The sequence below is a fragment of the Protopterus annectens genome, chromosome 14.part0 (genome assembly GCF_019279795.1).
Source record: "Protopterus annectens isolate FY-2018-M chromosome 14.part0, PAN1.0, whole genome shotgun sequence".
Lineage (NCBI taxonomy): Eukaryota > Metazoa > Chordata > Ceratodontiformes > Protopteridae > Protopterus > Protopterus annectens.
This window is the reverse complement of record NC_056748.1, coordinates 83,126,320-83,144,204: the sequence shown is the minus strand read 5'-3', so window position 1 is coordinate 83,144,204 and position 17,885 is coordinate 83,126,320. Positions and strand designations below refer to the sequence as shown.

The window sequence follows — 17,885 nt, the reverse complement described above, 5'->3', positions numbered from 1 at the left end:
TATGCATGGCCTAGTGTTGGTCATGCATTTAAACAGACTTCTTATTACTGCTATGATGTTTGTTTGAGAACCAAGATTACTGCCTTTATGTTTATCCATGCTGTAGTGTTGGTCATGTTTTTGACAGACTTCCAATTACTACGGTGTTGGTTATGTATAATTTAACACTGCTTATGCATTTGGACAGATTTCAGATTACCTACTGTGCAGCTGGACAGGTTTTTCTTTATAACAATGTTTGTTATGAGTGGTTTAGCTCTTCTTTAACCCTCCATTTAGTTCTTAGTTACAGTAAATCTCCATTTACAAATACTTCTCCAAAGCCAAAGAGGTACAAAGAAATACACTACAGTTTAAATAAAAACATTTCAAGCTATGAGACAAGGAGAAATAACCATGTTAATGAAACAAAAAAGTACACTATCCAATCATTGGCATCAAAGAAGAAAGGTAACACAGAAACTTCTTGAAAAAAGTGCCAGTGCTATTTGATATATTTTTTACAGACCACCAGAACTACATTTATTGCTTATTAATAAAGCAGTGTTTGATAATTAGCATAATATCATTTTTTTCTATTTATGCACAAACATCCTACCAAGCATGTTTTGTACTTTTCTTCTGTATTTGCTTTATAAGGAGATCCTCATGTACAAATCTCAGCGGAGGGACTACTTCTCAGTAAAATACTTTGTTTCTGAGTGTGAAGCTACAACCTTTACTTTGAAGGTGCCTCACAACATACTTTTGCCACACTTTGCTCAATAACTATTGCATTATTTATTTTAATTAAGCCATGTTTGTTGTGAATTATCAATATAATTTTAAGGAGATATCAATACTCTTGTGAAAATATGATTGTGGTTGGTATTAACCATAGCTTCAACCCTTGGTTACCAGCAATAAGCACCCAGTAAATAGAACAGATTCTTCTTGTCTATACCAGACTTCAGAACATATTATATTTCTACTATAACTCTGATTACTATACAGTCTGAGTTTACCATTTAAGGACATATTTTTGTGTTATGGCATGGTTCTGATGTCATAACTGTGGTTAGTAGTCACAGACTTACTATGAATAAAAATGCATCACCACTGCAGTCATCAGCACATGAACTCATATACCTGTAATACAAGAGCATAAGAAAGCAAAGAGGCAGTATCCACTCATAAATAAGCCCTTTACTTTTCATCAACCAACAGCAACGTTTTCAAAATTACAGCCTAAGAGGAACAAGGAGAGATGTAAGAAATGTTTGTTAAAAGTTGGCTGGATGCTTTTTTTTTTTAAGCTGCAGTTTTTATGATTATTTGTTCAGTTGACTGAATACATAAATGCTCTTACTTCTGCAGGATGGAATTTTAAAAAGCATGTTGTTAGTTAACTGAAACAATGGAGGGTTAATTTGTAACTGTTTAGTGCCTCATTGGTTTTGTGAACGGTGGCAACATAGAATTGAACATCACTTTCCTTGAACAGGCATATCATCATTTTTATCTCAGAATTGGTATATATAATTACAGGATGGTGTGGGGGACAGTGACCCATATAAGGGGGACTCGGTGAACACCAAACTCTTCTAGCGTGGCGGGGCTATGCCCTACATACCCCCGTCAATTATATATATACCAACTTTGAGATCCCACTACAGTGGGGAAAGAAAACGTTTCCTTATCCCTGCCTTACTCAGAAGTAAGTATTTTGTTCTGCTTCCTTTCTGTTGGCCAGCTATAACAGTTCAATATTTTTATTTACAATGATATGCATTTTCTTGGAACCAGACATTCAATGCTATGTTTGCGATGAATGGCTGTTCCATGAATGTGCCATTCGATGTGTAAACATAGACCGAATCCTGTGTACTATAAACAGGGTACTTTGATGTGAGGTGTAGACAAGCAGAGGCCACAAAACTTCAAGAAGTGGCAACATTATTTGAGTCATCTTTATTCAGAATAAAAAAAGTAGAAATAGAAGAAGGTATGTCAACTAGAAAGTGAATAATGGAATTGTTATGAGTATTTCTGTATAGTGTTACTGTGAGGTCGTACTGCATCCACAGTGCTGTCAAAATGTAATTATATGTAGCAAATGCAGTAACAGAATAAATACTCCATATATATATATATATATATATATATATATATATATATATATATATATTTATCAGATGATTGACTATTTTTGAGTACTGAAATCGTAATCATTTCAGTACTGCAATCCTAAATAATGACACTACAAATGAGCTATAATGCATGGTACAATGCAGTTACCCACCAATGCCTACAGAAACTACCTTTGTCATCATTGTGCTGCACTGCCTGCCTCTGTCCGACTGCTCTGTATGCAGCTAATGCATTACAACACAGATGGTACTGCATCACACACAATGCACACACACAGCAACTTCCTTTACAGGCTCCTTGGAAAGAAGTGATGTACAAGTTAATGGCTACAGTTGTAGATGCAAGCATTCCCAATTTTATACAACACTTTAGTAATTATTTGCCAGACAGCATTCTGCTCTCTCACCAGTAAACAACTGTATAGCAAATCTTGACCAGATATATGTAAAAAGAGACTGATAATTCTAAAATGTACTGCCATTAAAGAACAGCAGTTGAGGGGATGTTCAGAATAAAAAAATGCAAGCATTAAATGGATTCCTTCATATTTTGCAGGATTATTTAGATTGTATGCTGCTCTGTTCATAAAATGATCCCAGAGGCCATTAGTCAGGGCTGGCCATCTTTAATGGGAACACACATAGGTCATGGCTGCGCACCTTTACTGCTGATACGTTTAGTATGTACATACAGGGGTCAGGGTCAGTGCTGGTAACTATTACTGCAAAGGTACAGGGGTCAGCTTGGACACCTTCACTCTGAGGGTACATGGGTCAGGGTTGAGCACCCTTACTGTGAAATTACAGGGGTCAGAACAGAACACCCTTACTGTAGAGGTAGTGGGAAGCTATAGTTTAGGGCTGGACATGTTTTCAGTGAAAGTACAAGGCTCTGAACACTCTTATTGTGAATGTGCAAAGGTCACAGTCAGGCATCCTGTGCAAAGGTCATGGCCAGGCATCCTTACTGTGAAGGTACAGAGGTGAGGGTTGGATATTTTTCTAGCTAGAAGACTCTTCAAATTTCCTGTGAATTAAGGCTGCCAACAAACTACAATAAATAAGGAGTCTAAACATTTTTTTCTTTTGTATTGTGTTATTTTATTTGACATCTGCCAAGAAAGCATGGACTTGAAAGTGTGAACATTCTGGAATCAGTTAGTGTTTATTCGTGTTGATTCAAAATACCAGTAATAGAGACAAAGTGAAAAGGTCTGCTTTGCAGTTTGTAAAGTGCTATAATTCACAGCTCCTTCAAAACCACTAATTACCGCCAGTGAGCTTTTACTGCGTCAGACTTAATAATGTATTTATGGGCTTCAGATGTACTGGAAATTAAGATTAATCTGCGTATAGGAAACTGACCATCTGCGTCTTTAGTTCAGGTCATGAATAATTAAAAAAAAGTATGTTAATTCTACAAAAATATGACTTTCTCCTTTGAACACTCTAGTTTAAATATTAAAAGCTGGTATCTCTGCTGAACATAGCAAATGTAATGCATTGATGCTCTGGGTTTACAGGCATCTTTTAAAAAGATAAATTAATTGGCTAGCTTGCTCCATACATTTTGTTCTTCTATTTTAAAGAAAGCCTTCACATTAGCAGTGACCTTCATCCACAGTTGCTGACAGGACCTGAATCATGGGAGTCTGACCAAAAACACCATAAAAAGTCATTCTAATAATAAAGATGGCTAATATAAATGGGGCTTTAAATATGGTTTTTGTAATCTACGTCTCAAAGCTTGGAAGGTTTTGCTACTACAGTAATAAAGTTGGATATACATTTTTAACAAGTGCTTTCTGTTTCCATGACTTGTTTACCAGTGATTCAGTAAGCAAAACAGGAAGAATGGACCATCACTGCCACTTGTCTGCTAGGCTTTTTTTTCCCATGACCAGTTCCTGTGTTGCATAAATCAGCATTCATCTTCGACTTCTCTGATTGGTGGGATCAGGTTGCCTGTCGATTTACACTGATTGATCTGATTAGCCATATGTGTGCTCATTGGCTTGATCTGAATGTTCCGTGGGTAGGCATTATTAGCTTCATCTGTAAACCACTTCTTTTCTGCTAAAGGATTAAATAAGGGCAGGCAAAGAAAACAGCATATGTTAATTACTAGTTAAAACAAACAAAACAAGACAAAGCAAAAATCACTGTGAAATCGAAGCAAAAAAACATGCAAACTACAACAGTTTAAGCTACAGTATTTGATTGTGTATTCAGATTATATAGTGTTAATCATCATTCAAAGATGCTACTTTTTCAGCAGAATTTTTAATGATTTCAGGGAAAAGTGCAGTTCAACCTTTGTTGCTCATGTGATACCCAACACAAAATTTTAGTGGTGCAGAAAAAGTTAGAATTGTTTGTTAAGCGCAATGGACTCCAAAACAGACAACCTTCTCTTAAAAGAGAGTTATATGTGTTCAGATTGTTTTATGCATTTATTTATTTTTTCATGTTTTAAATGCTAAATGTTTATCTATCTAGCTAGCTAGCTATCAATACAGATAGCTAGCTAGAATGCTAGCTAGAAATATATTTTTGTGTGTGTGTGTGTGTGTGTGTGTGTGCGTGCGTGCGTGTGTGTGTGTGTGTGTGTGTGTGTGTGTGTGTGTGTGCGCATAGGGTTCATTCATAAAGTTTCTGGGCACACTCTCTGGGACAGAGTGAGAGTCCTGGCAGTCTGGGAAGATCTTTCAGTACATTATGCCAAAGAATTAAAAGGATCCTGCAACAGTTGGTGTTGGAGATTTGGTGTAAAAGTCTAATCTGCCCTGCTTGGCTTTTATCACTGTGACACTCATCAGGACAAGTGGCTTAAAAAAGAAAGATGGACATATGTATATATATATATATATATATATATATATATATATATATATATAATATATATATATATATATATATTTATATATTCAGTAGATTTGTATAAACTTTCATATGTGTACATTTCAGCAGTTTGTTTTCCTTGGGTGTACTACTGAAACACCATGTTCTTCAGCTGAGCACTGCAAAATTGAGCATAATAGCAAGTCATAAAATGAACCTTGTACACATCAATTTTATTTACAACAGGTGGTGGACATATAGAAACATGAATCATGTTTTTGGCATTGAACTAATGTAAATGACTTCAAATTTATGATCAGATTTGTTTTATTTCCTTTTACAAGAGCTGAAAAAGCATATGACAAGGTCCCAAGAAAGCTAATTTGGGCAGTACAGTGGTGATTTGAAGTCCCAGAAACATTGGTAGAATTCGTGCAGGATATGTACAAGGACCCAATGACTCAAGTACGAACAGTGTTCAGTGTCACATAGGGGTTCCCAGTGGGAGTGGGTGTGCCCCAACGTTCACCTCTGACCCCACTGCTGTTCATACTGGTGATGGAATATATTACCAAACAGGTTGGAGGGGAGAGAACAACAATGTTGCTATATGCAGATGATGATATGGCAATACAGGCAGACTCTGAGCATGAACTTCAGCAAAGGATATGGAAATGGAATGCAAAACTGAAAGGACATGGGATGAAACTAAGCACAAATAAGTCAGTGGTAATGGCAACAAGCTGGGGAAATCAGAAGAAGCTGAGAATTGAGATAGAAAGGAAAATAGTGGAGCAGGTAAATAACTTCAAGTGTCTGGGATGGGTCATTGAGGAGAAGGGAAGTCTGAACGAAGAGGTCAAAGCTAGAATTAGAGGGCTGCAGTCAACTGGCATAGAGTGTCAGGTGTAATGTATGACAGAAGAATGCCAAAGAAGCTGAAAAGTAAGGTGTACAAGCAGTACTACTGTATGGTACAGAAATGTAGGCAGTAAAGGCAGAGCAGATGTGGAAGCTACAACTGATGGAAATGAAGTGCCTGAGAAGGGTGGTAGGATGCACAATGTGGGACAGACAAAAAAATAAGGACATCAGAGCTTTAGCCGACTAAAATCTTCCTAAAATCAGCTGGACATATAAGTGAATTTAAGTACACTTTTATCTGCTCTTTTGCATATAGTACTGTATTTAATTTATTTATTTGTGTTTTTCACTGACTATTAACTCAACTGAAGTCGTGGCTGTCTCTCTATAGAGTACATTTTAGAAAATTTCTGTGTAGCCATTGATAGCAGTGGGGGGTAGTTTCAGCTCATCACTGACATTCTGTCTTACCTTATAAGAGGTAGATTTTGAGTTATCTCTGCTTAATATCAGAGCTTTGGCTGGCCAACATCTACTTGAAATCAGCTGGATGTATAAGTGAATTTAAGTACACTTTTATCTGCTCTTTTGCATATAGTACTGTATTTAATTTATTTATTTGTGCTTTTCACTGAATATTAACTCAACTGAAGTTGTGGCTGTCTCTCTACAGAGTACTTTTTAGAATTTCTGTGTAGCTATTGATAGCAGCGGGGGTAGTTTCAGCTCATCACTGACATTCTGTCTTGCCTTATATAAGTGGTACATTTTGAGTTATCTCTGCTAAATATCAGAGCTTTGGCCGGCTAACATCTACCTGAAATCAGCTGGACGTATAAGTGAATTTAAGTACACTTTTATCTGCTCTTTTGCATATAGTACTGTACTTAATTTATTTAAAGCTGCAGTCGTGCAGCAGTAGCATTGTCACCTCACAGTAAGAGGTTCTCCCGTTCGATTCTCGACTGGACCGCCTTCTTTGTGGAGTCTGCATGTCCTCTCCGCGGTTGAGTGGCAATTGAAAGACATGCATGAATGGGCATTCCTTTGTTGAAGGTTGTGTGTCAGGCTGGCACCTCGGCACCATAAAAACAAAATTGGCAGCCAGTCATTAGCAGCTCGGAGTTCTGCTTTGGCGGACCCTAACTGGGAAAAGTCGAAAGAAAAAAACAACTGTATTTAATTTATTTATTTGTGTTTTTCACTGAACATTAATTAACCTGAAGTTTTGGCTGTCTCTCTACAGAGTACTTTTTTAGAATTTCTGTGTAGCCATTGATAGCAGTGGGGGTAGTTTCAGTTCCTTACTGGCACTCTGTCTTGCCGTATATAAATGGTACATTTTGAGTTATCTCTGCTTAATATCAGAGCTTTTGCCGGCTAACATCTACCTGAAATCAGCTGGACGTATAAGTGAATTTAAGTACTCTTTTTTCTGCTCTTTTGCATATAGTACTGTATTTCATTTATTTATTTGTGTTTTTCACTGAATATTAACTCAACTGAAGTTGTGGCTGTCTCTCTATAGAGTACTTTTTAGAATTTCTGTGTAGCCATTGATAGCAGTGGGGGATAGTTTCAGCTCATCACTGGCATTCTGTCTTGCCTTATATAAGTGGTACATTTTGAGGTATCTCTGGTTAATATCAGAGCTTTGGCGGGCGAACATCTTGAAATCAGCTAGATGTATTAGTGAATTTAAGTACACTTTTATCTGCTCTTTTGCATATAGTACTGTATTTAATTTGTTTGTGTTTTTCACTGAATATTAACTCAAGTGAAGTTGTGGCTGTTTCTCTACAGAGTACTTTTTAGAATTTCTGTGTAGCCATTGATAGCAGTGGGGGTATTTTCAGCTCATCACTGACATTCTGTCTTGCCTTATATAAGTGGTACATTTTAAGTTATCTCTGCTTAATATCAGAGCTTTGGCCGGCTAACATCTACTTTAAATCAGCTGGACGTATAAGTGAATTTAAGTACACTTTTATCTGCTCTTTTGCATATAGTACTGTATTTAATTTATTTATTTGTGCTTTTCACTGAATATTAACTCAACTGAAGTTGTGGCTATCTATCTACAGAGTACTTTTTAGCATTTCTGTGTAACCATTGATAGCAGTGGGGTGGTAGTTTCAGCTCATCACTGACATTCTGTCTTGCCTTATATAAGTGGTACATTTTGAGTTATCTCTGCTAAATATCAGAGCTTTGGCCAGCTAACATCTACCTGAAATCAGCTTGAAGTATAAGGGAATTTAAGTACACTTTTATCTGCTCTTTTGCATATAGTACTGTATTTAATTTATTTAAAGCCACGGTGGTGCAGCGGTAGCATTGTCGCCTCACAGCAAGAGGTTCTCCCATTCAATTCTCGGCTGAACCTCCTTCATTGTGGAGTCTGAATGTCCTCCACGTGGTCGAGTGGCATTCGAAAGACATGCGTGAATGGGTGTGCCTTCATTGAAGGTTGGGCGTTGGGCTGGCACCTCGGCACCATAAAAAAAAATAATCGGCCAATCATTAGCAGACCGTAGTTCCGCTGTGGTGAACCCTAACCAGGAAAAGCCAAAAGAAAACAGCAACAACTGTATTTAATTTATTTATTTGTATTTTTCACTGAATATTAACTCAACTGAAGTTGTGGCTGTCTCTCTACAGAGTACTTTTTAGAATTTATGTGTAGCCATTGATAGCAGTGGGGGTAGTTTCAGCTCATCACTGACATTCTGTCTTGCCTTATATAAATGGTACATTTTGAGTTATCTCTGCTTAATATCAGACCTTCGGCCGGCTAACATCTTCCTGAAATCAGCTGGACGTATAAGTGAATTTAAATACACTTTTATCTGCTCTTTTGCATATAGTACTGCATTTAATTTATTTATTTGTGTTTTTCACTGAATATTAACTAAACTGATGTTGTGGCTGTCTCTCTACAGAGTACTTTTTAGAATTGTTGTGTAGCCATTGATAGCAGTCGGGGGTAGTTTCAGCTCATCATTGACATTCTGTCTTGCCTTATATAAGTGGTACATTTTGAGTTATCTCTGCTTAATATCAGAGCTTCGGCCGGCTAACATCTACCTGAATTTAGCTGGACGTATAAGTGAATGTAAGTACACTTTTATCTGCTCTTTTGCATATTGTACTGTATTTAATTAATTTATTTGTGTTTTTCACTGAATATTAACCCAAATGAAGTTGTGGCTGTCTCTCTACCGAGTACTTTTTAGGATTTCTGTGTAGCCATTGATAGCAGTGGGGGTAGTTTCAGCTCATCACTGACATTCTGTCTTGCCTTATATAAGTGGTACATTTTGAGTTATCTCTGCTTAATATCAGAGCTTTGGCTGGCTAACATCTACCTGGAATCAGCTGGACATATAAGTGAATTTAAGTACACTTTTATCTGCTCTTTTGCATATAGTACTGTATTTAATTTATTTATTTGTGTTTTTCACTGAATATTAACTCAACTGAAGTTGTGGCTGTCTCTCCACAGAGTACTTTTTAGAATTTCTGTGTAGCCATTGATAGCAGTGGGGGTAGTTTCAGCTCATTACTGACATTCTGTCTTGCCTTATATAAGTGGTACACTTTGAGTTATCTCTGCTTAATATCAGAGCTTTGGCTGGCTAACATCTACCTGAAATTATCTGGACGTATAAGTGAATTTAAGTACACTTTTATCTGCTCTTTTGCATATAGTACTGTATTTAATTTATTTATTTGTGTTTTTCATTGAATATTAACTCAACTGAAGTTGTGGCTGTCTCTCTACTGAGTACTTTTTAGAATTTCTGTGTAGCCATTGATAGCAGTCGGGGTAGTTTCAGCTCATCACTGACATTCTGTCTTGCCTTATATAAGTGGTACATTTTGAGTTATCTCTGCTTAATATCAGAGCTTTGGCTGGCTAACATCTACCTGAAATCAGCTGGACGTATAAGTGAATGTAAGTACACTTTTATCTGCTCTTTTGCATATAGTAGTGTATTTAATTTATTTATTTGTGTTTTTCACTGAATATTAACTCAGCTGATGTTGTGGCTGTCTCTCTACAGAGTACTTTTTACAATTTCTGTGTAGCCATTGATAGCAGTGGGGGGTATTTTCAGCTCATCACTGACATTCTGTCTTGCCTGTTATAAGTGGTACATTTTGAGTTATCTTTGCTTAATATTAGAGCTCTGGCCAGCTACCATCTACCTAAAATCAGCTGGACGTATAAGTGAATGTAAGTACACTTTTATCTGCTCTTTTGCATATAGTAGTGTATTTAATTTATTTATTTGTGTTTTTCACTGAATATTAACTCAGATGATGTTGTGGCTGTCTCTCTACAGTTAGTTCCCCACCCACCCTCCCTGTTCTTGTTTTGGTGTTAATGTTGGTGGCTTTGAAATTGCCCGCCCCTCTTGTAAATTTGTGTTTGGATACTCTTTCTGGGCCCATCTCATTTGCTCACTCAACTGAGTTCAGTGAGATCATATTCTAACTTCAGGTACTCCTACTGTGTACAAAGAGATCATTTGGGAAGGACAACCCCTGTAGCCTCTTAATTCTGTTCCCTCCCTCAAAAAAAAAAAAAAATATATATATATATATATATATATATTCAGCTGCTCTTATTGTAACTGTCTTAGTTGCTCTTCTGCGTGCTATCTGTTCAGTCGCTCTTACTCTGCATGTATTACTGCTTGTTAGTAGCCTTCTAATTTACTGCCTTCTGCACTTGTTTTTTGTCATTTGTTAATTTCATTTCATTTATTTGAACTGTATTTGCTGTAGTGTTGCTACACACTCGGGTGTGCTGGCCTGCACTACAATTTGAATTGTATTTACTGCTGTTTTAGTTGCTTTTCTGTAACAAAAGAAAATAATAATTCTAAGCTTGTTTCCTGCCTTTCCTGTAACTAGTCAAGTCCAGATACAGACTTGCTGTATCCAGGACTGTTGGTAAGTTTCTGAGCCCCCCAAGCCTTTCTGTGTTGGAGGGGAGCCTTTCAGCTTATCAGTGGGAGTGGTAAGCACTATGTAGCCTATCTACCATGGGAAGAGTGGGTTTTGGCCCTGAAAGTGTAGTTCCTTGGCCATTTGGGCAGTTTTTCCATCTCTTTCTACTTTCTGGTTAAAAGCTCGTTTTGCGTTTGGTCCCTGCCTTTCCTATAACTAGTGTAGTCCAGGTACAGATTTGCTGTATCCAGGACTGTTGGTAAGCTTCTGAGCCCCCCAAGCCTTTCCATGTTGGAGGGAAGCCTTCTAGCTTATCAGTGGGAGTGGTAAGCAGCAGGTAGCCTATCTACCATAAGAGGAGTGGTCCCTGGCCCAGAAATTGTAGCTATTGGCTGTTTGAGCAGTTTTTTCCATCTCTTTCAACTTTGTGGTTTGAAAGCCGCACTTGTGCCTGTTTCCGGCCTTTTCTGTAACTAGCTTAGTCCGGTTACAGAGTTGCTTTATCCAGGATTGTTAGTAAGCTTCTGAGCCCCCCAAGCCCTTCTATGTTGGAGAGAAGCCTTCTAGCTTATCAGTGGGAGTGGTAAGCACCAGGTAACCTATCTACCACAGGAGGAGTAGTTTCTGGCCCAGAAATTATAGTTTATTGGTCGTTTGGGAAGCTTTTCCATCTCTTCCAACCTTCTGATTTAAAAGTCTGTATTTGCACTTGTTTTCTGCCTTTCCTGTTACTAGTCTAGTCCAGGTACAGATTTGCTGTATCCAGGACTCTTTGTAAGCTTCTGAGCCTCCCAAGCCTTTCCGTGTTGGAGGTAAGCCTTCTAGCATATCAGTGGGAGTGGTAAGCATCAGGTAGCCTCTCTACCACAAGAGGAGTGGTCCCTGGCCCAGAAATTGTAGCTATTGGCTGTTTGAGCAGTTTTTTTCCATCTCTTTCAACTTTCTGGTTTGAAAGCTGCACTTGAGCCTGTTTCCAGCCTTTCCTATAACTAGCCTAGTCCGGTTACAGAGTTGCTGTATCCAGGATTGTTAGTAAGCTTCTGAGCCCCCCAAGCCTTTCTCTGTTGGAGGGAAGTCTTCTAGCTTATCAGTGGGAATGGTAAGCACTAGGTAGTCTATCCTCCATGGCATGAGTGAGTTTTGGCCCGAAATTGTAGTTTATTTGGCCGTTTGGGCAGTTTTCCATCTCTTTCAACTTGCTGGCTTAAAACCTATGTTTGTACTTGTTCCATGCCTTTCCTGTAACTAGTCTAGTCCAGGTACAGATTTGCTGTATCCAGGACTCTTTCTAAGCTTCTGAGCCCCTCAAGCCTTTCTGTGTTGGAGGGAAGCCTTCTAGCTTATCAGTGGGAGTGGTAAGCATTAGGTAGCCTATCTACCACAAAAGGAGTGGTTCCTTGCCCAGAAATTGTAGCTATTGGCAGTTTGGGCATTTTTTCCATCTCTTTCAATGTTCTGGTTTAAAAGCCGCACTTACAATTGTTTCCCACCTTTCCTGTAACTAGCTTAGTCCAGATACAGAATTGCTGTATCCAGGACTAAGCTTCTGAGCCCTGCAAGCCTTTCTGATGGTAAAAAAGCCTACTAGCTTATCAGTGGGAGTGGTAAGCACTAGGAGGTTCTTGGCCCAGAAATTGTAGTTTATTGACCATTTGGACAGTTTGCCCGTCTCTTTCAACTTTCTGGTTTAAAAGACCACATCTGCGCTTGTTTCCTATCTTTCCTGTAACTAACCTACCAGGTAGCACTAGAAGGCCTTAAACTGACACAAGCCTTCTAGCTTAGAAGAGAGACTTTGGCATGATTAAGTATCAGTTTTCTGTACTTTCTTGCTGTACTTCACTGTTTTTCGCCTAAATGCAGATTTTCTAGCGTTTATTGTGATTTAAAAGCTTGTTTTTTTCACATATTGTACTTATTTGACTGCCTGCACTTTTAAAAAGTTGTTTTTTCTTTAAATAATTTAACTGTTGTAGGCTACACACTAAAGTGCGATAGTCTTTTCTGATCGTTTGTAGTCGTTTAAAGCTGTTTTAAGTGTATTTTTTACTGTTTTTGCCTTATCTTTTCAAAAAAAAAACAAAAAAAAATCATTGTTTCCCGCCTTTCTAAGCTAGTATAGTCCAGTTTTCAGGCTAGTGCTGAATTCAGGGCTGTGATACTAGTTTCTGAGTTGCCTAAACCTTACTTGGATAAAAGGAAGTTTCTCTGTTCACCTGTGAGAGAGGGGAGCTTTGAGCAACCTATCTGTACCTGGAAAAGTGGTTCCAGCCCAGAAGTTAGTAGTTTATTGGCCATTTTGGGCTAATTTCTTTCACTTTCATTTCCCTACTATAAAAACCACGTTTGCATGGTTTAGCGCACCGTGCAGTGCTGGTTAGCTATGGTTAAATTATTCCTCTTCAGTTTTTCCCTTGAAACTAGTTTAACTCTCAGCCTAAGCACCCCAAAAGCATCTTACAGCCCAGCACTTGCTCAGACCTAATAACAAGCACTAATATACCCTGATACTGATTGCCCAGCAGGGCAAGGCTCTTTATTCACCCCTCACCAACCAAGTGACTAAGCAGCTCACCCTACTATTCAGGCATGACCAAAGGGCAACTTCAGATGCACTCTCCAGTCCAGCTGGTGAATCTGGGTATCCTGAGGCAATGTTACAACTGCCTCATGTACACAGAAAACATTCTCCTCCTACCACAAAACACTAACATATGCGAGAGATGCAATTATACAACCAAACTGGAAGCTAATCTGTCTCTACCCAAGACTGGAACAGACCGTCAAGAGGAGAAGATTAACACTTGCACCACACCTCCAGTCGCACACAGACCTACTAAAACAGCACTGGCAAAAAATACACATAAATACACAAAATCATACTCGGAGGCTCTAAATAAAAACGTGCAAAAGCATCAGAGACCTCCAAAGCAGACACCCAAACAACCTGCACCTCCCGTCACAAACCAGATAATACATAAAACACAAAATCAGTGTGCCGCACAATCACAGTCCTTAAGGTGAAATAACATATCTAACACACTAGTAATAGGTGACACTATAGTTAGGCACACTGACGTCCCACTCACTTGGCTGGACAAGCAGAAGGTTACTGTTAGCTGCCTGTCAGGAGCCGGAATCCGTCACATAACACAAGCACTCAGGTCACTCCAGAACAAGTACAAATATGACTCTGTCATTGTTCATGTTGGTGTAAATGACCTGAGACGTACCTCCCTGGACTACATGAAAAGAGACATGGAAGAGCTCTCTGATCATGCAGCCCAGGCTGGTATGACCCTGACCCTGAGTAGCATCCTGCACTCACCAAGAATGATACCTCAGTATAAAGAAAAAATTATCAATTTCAACAATTGGCTAAGCTTCTGGTGTCATTCAAAGGGGATCCAGTGTCTGTCAGCCTGGGACAACATGCTTGACAAGCCGCATTGCTTCGCAAGAGATGGCTTGCACCTGTCACCCCTAGGCTTTCAAATACTGGCCAAGGCTCTTGCTGCCCCCATAGTGACTTTTTTAGGCAAGGCTCAAAAATCAAACCCACCTCTGTAAACAGCACAATTAACAAAAAACCGAGGGTTATGCTACTCAACGCCAGGAGTTTAATCTCAAAATGCATGCGCTCGAAGCACTCCTCAGTATGGAGAACATCGACATCTGTGCAGTAACTGAAACCTGGTTCAAGGCTCCAGAGTGCACTGCAGCACTACCGGGCTACAACTCATACCACACGTTTCGGCCACAGAACACGGACTGAAACACAAAAGGAGGGGGTGTATCCATATTCATCAAGGATACCTACATCTCCAGGTTAGTGGTGCAGCATGATACCTCTGAGATCATCCATGTACAACTAACATCAGGCAAAATTGGCAATGCAAATTGTGGCCTGATACAGATCACCCTCCATGACCCAGGACCACCATTCCACCTTTCTGGAGACAATGGAAAACATGAAGGTCCTACCGAACACCCTGATATTGGGCGATTTCAATTACCTTACCATTCACTGGGAAAACTACTTGAGTAGAAATTCCCAGGCCCAGCGCTTCCTGGAATTCATCAACTCAAACTTCTTGGATCAGCTGGTAAACTCTCCTACCAGAGGTAAAAACATATTGGACCTGGTCATCACCAACATGGGTGACAGGTGTTCCACACCGGAGGTCAACCCGTCACTGGTTAGATCAGACCATAAACTAATCACTCTGGATGTCTACACCCCGCCACCACCCCCAACTAAAGAAACCACAGTAAAAAACTTTTCTAAAGCAAACTTCACCTTACTTAAGACAGAGGTGGTAAGTTTCACAGCCCCCACGCTAGAGGATAATGCTGCCCAAGATGCAGAAACCTTTACAAATGCACTCTATGAGCACCTACAAGGATGCATGGATTGTGCCATCCCTAGCAAAACCAAGACTCACTCCTCTAAGAGAAGGAAACCAGTTTGGTGGCCCCTGCAATAAACAGGCTATACAATAGAAGGAGAAAACTAGTTCAGAAAAAAAAGCAAATCCCAAGAAGGAAAGACATCCCTGATCAGTATCAGTAAGAAACTAAGGTCCCTCATGAAATCATCCAAGGCTAACTTCAAAAGAATAATAGCCAAGGATTCAAAAGATAACCACAAAGCCTTCTTTAGCTATGTTAAGAATCTAAGTGGCAACTCACAGATATGCACTGAACTAGTAAAAAATAGCACAAAATATACTGAACCTACTGATATTGCCAACATCCTGGCAGATAGATTCAGTGCAGACTTCACCCTCTCTCACCTCCAAAAGGGCTCACAACAATACCGGAAAAGTGTAGTGTCCCAAAAATCACAGACACACAGGTGAAAATAGCCCTTTCAAAAGCCAAAAACACAGCATCAGTGGGACCAGATGGTGTCCCAGGCTGCATCTTGCACGAACTACAGAACGAACTAACCTCCCACCTAAACACGCTGTTCAACCTCAGCCTCTACACAGGCTACATGCCCATAGAATGGTGCACAGCAACGGTTATTCCTCTATGACCTCGTCAAGGCTTTCAACACCATTCCCCACTCGGGTATCACATTAAAACTCACCAACCTGAACTTAAACTCCTATGTCATGAGATGGGTTGCCAACTGGCTTATAGACAGAACTCACACGGTAAGAATAGCGGGCTCCAGGTCCGACTGTAAACCAATCACAAATGGTGTCCCACAAGGCTCGGTCCTGGGACCCCTACTGTTCAGCATATACTTCTCAGAAGTACAGGCAAACAGAGGAGGACTATGGCTAACCAAGTTCACCGATGACTGCAAACTAGGAGCCATAACTGACTCTCCGGCTGACACGGACATCCTCCAAAAGGGCCTTACTGAGATGGACACCTGGTGTCAAAGTCATGGCCTCAAGCTAAATGCCAGAAAATGCATAGTCATCCCATTTGTGAAAAACAAAACACCCACAAATTACCACTTAGGTGGCAGCCCCCTTAATACAGAAGAGGTAATAAGAGATCTGGGGACCCAGGTAGATAGTAATCTCTCCTTTGACAATCATATTGCCAAAGTAGTTAGGAAATCCTTCTATGTGGCCCATCTAATTACTAAAGTGTTTGCAACTAGAAATAAAGAGGTTATAGTGCACCTCTACTCGTCACTCATGAGACCCATCATACAGTACACTTCCAACAGCTGGAAAGACCACAAGAGTACCTCACCAAGAGGATTACTGGCTTCAAACATATGTCCTATGCAGCCCGACTGAAAGAACTCTGGCTGTACTCAGTGGCATATCGCTTACTCAGAGATGATCTTTGCCTGACTTACAAAGCCATGTCCAACTCAGAATTGATGGACATGCTCCACCTAAAGAAATCCAAGTCACTGTGAGCCATGTGCTCTAGTGAGCTAAACCTCACCACAACAATAAACAGAACATGCTGGAGGGATAAATTCCTGTCACAGAGACTCCCCATGCTTTTGAACAAAATTCCAAATTACATCAGGCAGACCCCCTCACTAACACTCTTCAAGAGAAACCTTGACAAGTGGATGGGTAACAGAAAATACACCCCTGGGATCACTTCATTGGCTCTGCTTGACAGAGGATCAGTTAATTAATCAATGGGGCAGCGAAAGCCGACACACTCTGGCTAGGCTTATAAATGCCTTCGGGCAGATAGCCTAGTACCTACCTATGAACCTATGAACATAAGAGCAGAAGCTAAAGTAGCTCCAATTGCAGAAAAGATCAAAGAGAACAGATTGCAGTGGTTCTGACATGTGCAGAAAAGCAGTAGACAATTTGATGAAGAAGATTTGGAATAGATAGGAAAAAGGTAAGAGGAAATTAGGACATCCAGCAAAGAGGTGCATGGATTGTGTGAAAGAAGATCTGTGACAGTTAGGCATGAGTGTTGAAGAAGGCAGGAGTGTGGCATTGAATCAAAAAAGATGGTGACAGTTAACATGACACCCCAATCTCATGTAGAAAAATGGGAAAAAGGGGGCTGATGATGATGATGATGATGACAGGGGCTGAGGGTTAGTATTGCTCTGTGTTTGGAGTAGGAGAGTTGTACATTATGCATTTATACTACATGTATCTTCATTGTGTATTTATCCACAGTGCAACGGCAGAGTTGCTGATTCAGAGGTTAGTACTAAGTAAGCAACTTGAAGGTACATATACAGCTTAGCCATGCATTCTAGGAAGTATCACCAGTAGTTCACCTCCCATCCAGGCAAGTACCATCCCTGAGGTATATATGATCCTACCCACTTATCAATACTTAACATGAAGGAGGATAAAGTGGTACACCCTTGGGGGGGGGGTGAAATAATGGTTAAGGTTTTTACCTCACAAATACAAGTTACAGGGTTTGATTCTGACTCTTGTCACTGGCTAGACTTGTAATAGTCTGCAGACTGATCACCCAGTATTTATCGATGAACGTGAAGGTGAGGTTTCTACACAGTAGGGAATCCTTCAAGTAATTCATCTATCCCACCAAGAAGTCTTACTTATTGTATGGTGCTAACTGAGAGCTTTGAAGCAAGTGTTCTGAAACAAAGTCATTGCTGCCTCATTT

The 17,885-nt window shown here is 39.7% G+C and overlaps 1 protein-coding gene across 25 annotated transcripts in view; it reads right to left on the bottom strand.

Annotated features, from left to right (window-relative positions):
* Positions 1–298: 298 nt before the first annotated feature.
* Positions 299–17,885, bottom strand: part of KCNMA1 (potassium calcium-activated channel subfamily M alpha 1) — a 4,085,072-nt gene continuing 4,067,485 nt past the window's right edge. For 23 of the 25 annotated variants that reach the window (XM_044055788.1, XM_044055796.1, XM_044055806.1 and 20 more), the window contains one exon: positions 299–4,205. In XM_044055788.1, the coding sequence (XP_043911723.1) occupies positions 4,051–4,205 (155 nt within the window). In that variant the 3' untranslated portion in view covers positions 299–4,050. The remainder of the gene's footprint in view (positions 4,206–17,885) is intronic. The other 2 variants (XM_044055797.1, XM_044055798.1) reach the window with 2 other exon arrangements.